Here is a 9,051-nt window from a genome sequence, read left to right on the forward strand (position 1 = left end):
TGCATGCACCTTTTGTAGAGATGCAGGCACAGCAGCACATTCATTTGAACGGGCTGCAGTGCCCAGGAAAACACAGTCTGCACGAAACCCAGAAGTGCGAACGTAGAGGAGGAGAAATCAGGTAAAGCAGCCATTATACGATAGCGATAAAGCTCTGTAGGTGACCTTCTCCATCTCAGGTACTCACAACATGAATTCAAGTTGAGCTCTTACTCAGATTGATGACTTGGGAATAGAGGTTGATTGATATGGGTTTTTCTCTGGCCGATGTCGATATTTAGAAATCTGGGCGGCCGATGGCCGATATATGATGCCGATTTTTGTGGCTGATATTTTCTTTTTTTGATGGCACCAATTGACACTGGAAGATGGCACTAGCAGAAGGCACTGATTGGCAGGTGGCACTGGCAGGTTGCACTGGATGGCACTGAAAGATGGTACTAGTAAATGGCACTGGTTGGCATTGGCAGGTGGCACTGATGGCTTTGGATGGAAGGTGGCACTAGTATTGGCACTGGCAGGTGGCATTGGCAGATGGCACCAATTGGCACTGGATGGTGGCACTAGTGCAAAATAAAAATAAAATAAAAAAATGGTGTCAGACCCCCTCTCCCTCCAGTAAAGACACCCCCCCTGCCCCACGTAGTACAGACACCAGAGAGCGGTGTGTGTCCCAAGAGCGCATGCCCCCTCCTCCTCTGTGGGTGTAAACAGAGGAGGGCCGCCGCGCTGGGTGAACAACAATGGCTGCGGCTCCGGAGCTAGGCCGAAGCCACAGTCTTTCCTGATGTTGTGACCGCGGCGGCAATCCGCAGATCACCGCCGCGGTCACAGCATCAGGAAAGGCTGCGGCTTCGGCCTAGCTCCGGATCCGTGGCACCGCTAGCAGCCATGAAAAATATCGGCCTAATTTGGATAAAAATCGCCCGATGCCGATTTCTCCAAAACAGCCAAATATCGGCCGATATATCGGTCGACCTCTACTTGGGAACCGAGTATTGAAGGCAACTTGTAGATAACAAAAAGAATGTGTGGGGGACATTGAACTTGCAACACATTGTAGGGAAGGGCAGCAACCTGCCCAAGCAGCCGGATCAGTTATGGTTTAAAAATGAACAAGGGAGGGGTTGAGCCATAAAAGGATATGGGGAGAAAGCGGTGGTGGGGGGGGGGGGGGGGTAATTCAAAGCCATATTTTCCAGGCTTTCAGGGTAGTAAGCATGGACAGGGTTTAAAGCGTAAGGAGCCTTTGGGCCTCTGTAAAGCAAATTTCATAATGCCAGGGTGGAGGAATTAGTGTGATAATGCGCCGTGAGCAGCTGGAAAGCCAGAAAATATACTTCCAACAATCAGGCATGGTCAAACCACCCTGTGGAGGTAGGACACGCAAGAGTGCAAGGTTTATATTTTAGGCAGCTGGGAACCGAACAGGAAGGACCCAAACAGCTGTTGGCGGACTGAAAAATAGTAGGCAGCCATTGTGGGGAGTGAGGGAAAAGCCGTCTCCAATAGGTTTAAGGCATTGCTGACACTACAGAACCTGCAATAAACAAGCACACTGCAGTCTGTGTAGAGGGCTCCCAGCAACTGCCAAGCTAAAGCAAAGGTGATGAATAGAAGCCAAAAGACTTTTGTAACAGAGCATGTGGCTTCATCAATGGCTCCTCTCCAAACTGCAATCGCTTAACCAGTGTGACAACAGTAGAAGGACTTAAAGGCAAAAGTTCAAAAAAGTTCAGTCGCCTTTTATCCACTTTAGATTCACTTTCAGGGAATTTTCATTTAGCTTAGCTAATGAGGTGAAGCTCTGCTGACTTCCATCATGTGCAAGCTAAAGTTTTCACCACATTCACTAAGCTAAAAAGGAAAATACAAAAAAAAAGGTGGCGATGGAGCCAACAATGTGTCACCCAACCCTACAAAAGGAGACAACGTAAGGGCCCATTTACACTTGCTTCAAAATCTGGCGTTTGACACGTTTTTAAAAACACGCTAATCAAAGCACCTGCCACTATTAAAATAAAAATTACCACACAGTCCTGACGTGTGAGCAGTGCATCACAAAATTCTATACCAGGGGTACTGAATTAAAATTCAAGGAGGTCCGGTCGCCAAAATTTTCTTTGGGCCGAGGTCCGAATCTCAAGTCTGTGCTATGACTCAGAAAGATTGTAGTCACATGTGTCCCCATCACAGCAGCGCCCATTTACATCGGGTGTCCCCATCACAGAGCTTCTTTACATCAGGTGTCCCCATCACAGCGCCCCTTTACATCAGGTGTCCCCATCACAGCGCCCCTTTACATCAGGTGTCCCCATCACAGCGCCCCTTTACATCAGGTGTCCCCATCACAGCATCCCTTTACATCAGGTGTCCCTATCACAGCGCCCCTTTACATCAGGTGTCCCCATCACAGCGCCCCTTTACATCAGGTGTCCCCATCACAGCAGCGCCCCCTTTACATCAGGTGCCCCCATCACAGCAGCGCCCCCTTTACATCAGGTGCCCCCATCAGAGCGCCCCTTTACATCCGGTGTCCCCATCACAGCGCCCCTTTACATCAGGCATTCCCGTCAGAGTGCCTCCTTACATCAGATGTCCCCATCAGAGTCCTCCTTAACATAAAATATGCCCATCAGCGTGTCCCTTAACATAAAATAAGGGTCACGTTGATGGGCACATTTAATGTTAAGGGACACTCTAACGGGCAAATTTTATGTTAAGGGGCACTCTGATGGGCACAACAAAATGTGGCCCTTAACATAAAATTTGCCCATCAGAGGGCCCCTTAACATAAAATATGTCCAACAGCGTGCCCCTTAACATAAAATTTGCCCATCAGAGTTCCCCTTAACATAAAATATGCCCATCAGCGTGCCCCTTAACATAAAATAAGGGTCACGCTGATGGGCACCTTTTATTTTAAGGGGCACTCTGATGGGCACATTTAATTTTAAGGTGCACGCGGATGGGTATATTTTTTAAGTGCACGCTGATGGGCACATTTTATGTTAAGGGACACTCTGATGGGCACAAGAAAATGTGTCCATCAGTGTGCCCCTTAACAAAATATGCCCATCACTGTGCACATTAAAAATATACTCATCAGTGTGCCCCTTACAATTAAATGTGCCCATAAGTGTGCCCCTTAAAATAACATTTTCCATCAGAGTGCCCCTTAATGTTAACAACATATGCCCAGCAGTGTGCACAATAGAAATATGCCCTTGAGTTATCACTAATGGCCCACATACCTTGAATGCAGGAGGGCACTGAAATACCGAAGGGGGTGGAAGCTGCGAGATAAGGAGCCAGGATTCCGAAACCGCGAGCAGCAGGGGGCGGAGCGCACGTGACATCACGCCCCCATTTGCAAGGAGAGCCAGAAGTGGACCCGGGAAAGCAGGGGGCGGGGCGCGCGTGACGTCACACCCCTAATCGCTGTCCGTGAGTCTTCTGTGAACTCCGGACCTACGGCGAGGAGCAGGGGGGCAGGCGCGCGCACGCATGCACGCAGCGTCACTGGTTGCTGGGGAAACCCCAGCGGTCCCAGCAAACCAACGCTTGCTGTCATTTTAGAATTATACTGGCGGTCCGGGCAGAAGCGGCACTCGGGCCGGACTCGGACCGCGGGCCGCCATTTAGTGACAGCTGTTCTATACAATAATGCTGAAAACAATAAAAGGAGATGTGCACTAGGTGGCAGTGCAGACCAAAAAAAAACACGTTCAGATGCAAAAACTTCCATTCACAAATTCCTCATACTATAACAGATGATTTTCATCACAAAACAAATTACAGGCTAGGATTCATATAGCCCGCCGTAAGTTTGTGCGGGCGTAACGTATCCGATACGCTACGCCGCCGTAACTTAGTGAGGCTGGGGCTGGATTCACAAAGAACCTGCGCCCTAAGTTACGGCGGCGTAGCGTAAATCTGCCGGCGTAAGCGCGCCAAATTCAAATTAAGAGGCGGGCGTGTTTTATGCAAATAAACCATGACCCCCACGTAAATGACGTCTCTAACGAACGGCGCATGCGCCATCTGTGAAAGTATCCCAGTGCACATGCTCCTAATCACGTCGCAAATAGTCAATGCTTTCAACGTGAACGTAATTTACGCAAAGCGATTATTCGCAAACGACGCTGTCCCGAAGTCCATACTTAACATTGGCTATGCCTCATATAGCAGGAGTAACGTTATGCCGGAAAAAGCCTTACGCAAAGGACGTAAAAAAATCCGCCGAACGCACGTTTCTGAATTGGCGTATCCAGCTCATTTGCATATTCTACGCTGAAATCGACGGAAGCGCCAGCGTAAATATGCACCCTAAGATACGACGGCGTAGGAGACTTACGCCGCTCGTATCTTAGCCTAATTTAATCGTATCTGGTTTCCAGAATACGCTTAAATTTACGACGGCGTAGATTCAGAGTTGCGACGGCGTAGATTCAGAGTTCCGACGGCGTAGATTCAGAGTTCCGACGGCGTAGATTCAGAGTTCCGACGGCGTAGATTCAGAGTTCCGACGGCGTAGATTCAGAGTTCCGACGGCGTAGATTCAGAGTTCCGACGGCGTAGATTCAGAGTTCCGACGGCGTAGATTCAGAGTTCCGACGGCGTAGATTCAGAGTTCCGACGGCGTAGATTCAGAGTTCCGACGGCGTAGATTCAGAGTTCCGACGGCGTAGATTCAGAGTTCCGACGGCGTAGATTCAGAGTTCCGACGGCGTAGATTCAGAGTTCCGACGGCGTAGATTCAGAGTTCCGACGGCGTAGATTCAGAGTTCCGACGGCGTAGATTCAGAGTTCCGACGGCGTAGATTCAGAGTTCCGACGGCGTAGATTCAGAGTTCCGACGGCGTAGATTCAGAGTTCCGACGGCGTAGATTCAGAGTTCCGACGGCGTAGATTCAGAGTTCCGACGGCGTAGATTCAGAGTTCCGACGGCGTAGATTCAGAGTTCCGACGGCGTAGATTCAGAGTTCCGACGGCGTAGATTCAGAGTTCCGACGGCGTAGATTCAGAGTTCCGACGGCGTAGATTCAGAGTTCCGACGGCGTAGATTCAGAGTTCCGACGGCGTAGATTCAGAGTTCCGACGGCGTAGATTCAGAGTTCCGACGGCGTAGATTCAGAGTTCCGACGGCGTAGATTCAGAGTTCCGACGGCGTAGATTCAGAGTTCCGACGGCGTAGATTCAGAGTTACGACGGCGTAGATTCAGAGTTACGACGGCGTATCTACTGATACGCCGGTGTAACTCTCTATGCATCTAGCCCTACATATATAACAAAAAAAGGTGGGTGATAAATCAATCAGTGATTATACAAGAACATGACACTAGATGGCGAGGTAAAGATGTGACACATGGAAAAAAAGTATCTTTAAAAAAAAAAAAAAAAAAAAAAAATCTTAAGATTGAAGGATTAAGTTGTGAAATACAGTGCTGCAGTTTAAACCGTGCAAATAGATATGAGCAGGTATCTGTTCATTCCATGTAGTGACACCTCTGTGTGGAGTGGCCTCTCACCTTACTGTTGTAAAAGGTATCAGCATGGGAAAACCAAAGATACCAATACCCTCTGGGGGTCCTTACATGGATGGCTGGTGGCTTTAAAAACCTTGCTTTTTCTTTGGGGACCCTACTCTCACTATCCTGAGAATCAATGCTGGGTGGAGGATGATAGTGCCTCTATGGGGGGGGGGGGGGGGGGCTGCAGGGGAAAGAAGGGCAAGGGAATGCCTAGATAGTGTAGTATGCAATTCATCATCAGTCACGTGACTTCATCAGGTGATCCCTGATGAAGTCATGTAACTGGCAATACATGTTGGGATTGGCTGACTGGTAAACCGGAAGAGACGTGGGAATGAGCTCAGCGCTCGTGGATGTTTCATGGTGTTCCACCTTGATAATAGTGAGTGTTCCATCGATTGTTTTTATGTTTTTATTTTATTTAATCAATATTTTTTTTTTTTATTCTTTTTAGGAGACTTTCAACCCCCCCGTCACATCTTCACCTCACCATCTAGTGTCATGTTCTTGTACAAGCACCGATTGATTTATCACCCACCTTTTTGTTATACATGTCATTCGTTTTGAGACAGAAATCATCTGGTATTTATTATAGTGTGAGGAATTTTGAAGTTTTTGCATATGAACATTTTTTGGTCTGCACTGCCACCTAGTGCACATCCCTTGTATTCTTTTCAGCATTATTTTATATCACTTTGTGATACGCTGGTCACACTCAGTTCAAACAGAGCAGCTTACGGGTTACAGATTCACCCATCGGCGTTTGCAACAGTGACAGAAGTATTCCTTCATTTACCTTACAGTCATGTTAACGCTGTTGAGTTTGCTTCAAAAATTATACCCCGTCGCTTTCTTTGTGCTTCACCAGCATCTCCATAGAAGTCTATGACAAACACTTTCTGGAATTGTCTGGTGCAGACCTCACATCTGGTGTGCAGGTCTAAACGAGAAAGAGGGAGAGAATCTGCTGACAGAGTGTATTATCAAGATGGAGATTTGCTGAACAGGGGTACTGCTGAGCCAGGGTTCTACTGGGCCCCATTAAAACAAATAGAAAAAAAAAAAAAAAAAAAACACAAAAGGGCATTTGCAAAACTCCAGTGAAGCGTAAAAAAAGCATTAAAAATGTATGAAAAACACATGGGCCTAGATTCACGTAGGGCGGCTTTACGTTGTGCGGGCGCATCGTATTTACGCTACGCCGCCGCTACTTAGAGAGGCAAGTGCTGAATTCACAAAGCACTTGCGTCCCAAGTTACGGTGGCGTAGCGTAAAAAACGGCCAGCGTAAGCGCGCGTAATTCAAAGTAGGCAGGTCGTGGGTGTGTTGTATTTAAATTAAGCGCGACCCCATGTGGATGCATGGCGAACGAACGGCGCATGCTCAGTATCACGTCGTATTTACGCCCAAAGATACGCTGGCTCAATGCCTGAAGTGAAACTAACCTACGCTCAGCCCCATTCAGGTACGACTTACGTAAACGATGTAAAAAGATACGCTTGTTCCAACGTCTATACCTTGCATGGGCTGCGCCACCTAGAGACCTGCTTTATCTTTACGCCGGAGTATGTCTTACATAAACAGCGTAACTAATTGCGACGGGCGTACGTACGTTTGTGAATCAGCGTATCTTGATCATTTACATATTCGACACGGAAATCAACGGAAGCGCCACCTAGCGGCCAGCGTAAATATGCACCCCAAGATACAACGGCGTAGGAGACTTACGCTGCTCGTATCTTGGCCAAATCTATGCGTAACTGATTTTATGAATCAGGCGCATAGATACGACGGCGGCCATTCGGACTTACGACGGCGTATCTGGAGATACCCCGCCGTAAGTCTTTGAGAATCTGGGCCATGTTAAAGCTGTAGGCGCTTTTAATGTGTTGAATTCTAGGCAAGTGTAAATGAGCCCTAAAGGAATGGGACCAAAATTCAAGGACCACCTAAGAAGAGTGTCACCAGCAGAGCAAAAAAAAAAAATCCATTTGAAATGTGCTCCTCTCCCAACACAAGATGCAAATGATTTCCTATTAAGAATGAAGTTCATTCATATTTTTCTAGGAAACACATGGCCAGTAGCATAAGAGCATACGCTTAGTTGTACACTATGGGATCAATTTTTTGTACACTGACCCTGCCTACAAGGTTGTACATCACATTTGCCGCATTAACTTCGGCCTTCTGCATGACTATTCATTCCCCCGAAGGTGATGGTAAAAATGACACGAGTAGAAGTCATACTGCATAACAGATGAGAACTGTACCCGATAGCTATACATCTCATGCTGCAAGGGGGAGGGGGAGGACAGCATACATTCTCCATGATCATGAAGCATTTCCCAGCACCCTGTGCATGTAAAGGAGGCAAAAAAATAAAAAAATTGATCTAAAAGTCCACAAATCATCACATAGGCTGCAGCTTTGAGTCACACATACAAGGATCCCCTAGGTTAGTGTCATGCCTTCATTAAATAAGGCTCATAGTCTTCATTGACTTTAGTTTGTTTGAATTAAATCAATGCTGCCATCTAGTGGACATTCTGTTTAGCTGCACCTGTTCTATCTTAATACAGTCAGCTAGAATAGTTTATTAGTTTGACCCATGCAAGCCTCCGTATTTCAATCCCATGAGGCTTTGCTCCTTCTCCAGGCTCTCTTTTCCACTTTCGCCCTGGAAGCAAGCACATGTCTGCCGAGTTCTATCCCACGTCAGGCATACCGATCCCATCTCCGATACGTTTATCGTTGTGTCTCTAGCTAGTTAGTTAAGAATGCTCCAATTGTGTGATTATTTACCAATTGTACTTGTTTGTATTTGTTTCAGTTTTACTTTATCTTGTACCAATAAAAGTTCAAAAGGATTCTGCGCCTACTGGAATGCATTGGTATGAGAAGAGTTATCAGTGTGCCCGAATACACCTCAGTCACATGTAGTGAGGGGCATAACAGTTTGGTGAACAAGTCTGTTTAAAGTTGAGGCCCCCCTACACTACACACAGAATATCCCACTACAAGTCTCAGATCTTCTTAAAGAAAATACTTCTCACCTGTGGTACCAGCTCCACTTCTAGCTCTCCTTGTAGATATTGTCTCTCAAACTCGGCATTCTCACCCACATAGGAGGACACCATCCTCTTGATCTGTTTGGTCTTGAGCAGCAGACCCAGGCCAAAGTCATCAACCCTGCGAAAACATACAATATGGACTGAATTAGGACAGTGAAGCTGAAAAAAAAAAAAGCCGATACTCACAGGTAAATTGCAATGACGGATAAACCCCAAGCCATTTAATGAAACATTGTCAGATTCATTTAAGAGAATAGCAAAGCAATCCATCCCCTAAAACTGCCAACTCTTGAGGCACTACCTATTCAACATGGTGATGCTGCCCTGGTCTCTTCAGGCTCAGCAATAAAGTAAATGGCAGACACAACAGGCATGCAAGAGTACCACTGAAGGTTTAAGGTAGCTACACAGTGGAGACAAGAATGTTCTATACGGAAAGAGCCAAG

At 46.8% G+C, this 9,051-nt stretch overlaps 1 protein-coding gene across 1 annotated transcript in view; it reads right to left on the bottom strand.

Moving 5' to 3' along the window:
- The window catches only part of OXCT1 (3-oxoacid CoA-transferase 1), a 205,779-nt gene that overhangs the window by 163,069 nt on the left and 33,659 nt on the right, over positions 1-9,051 (bottom strand). Inside the window, exon 4 of the mRNA XM_040338845.1 lies at positions 8,588-8,723. Within this exon, the coding sequence (XP_040194779.1) occupies positions 8,588-8,723 (136 nt within the window). The remainder of the gene's footprint in view (positions 1-8,587; positions 8,724-9,051) is intronic.

This window comes from Rana temporaria, chromosome 1 (assembly GCF_905171775.1).
Source record: "Rana temporaria chromosome 1, aRanTem1.1, whole genome shotgun sequence".
Taxonomy (NCBI): Eukaryota; Metazoa; Chordata; class Amphibia; order Anura; family Ranidae; genus Rana; species Rana temporaria.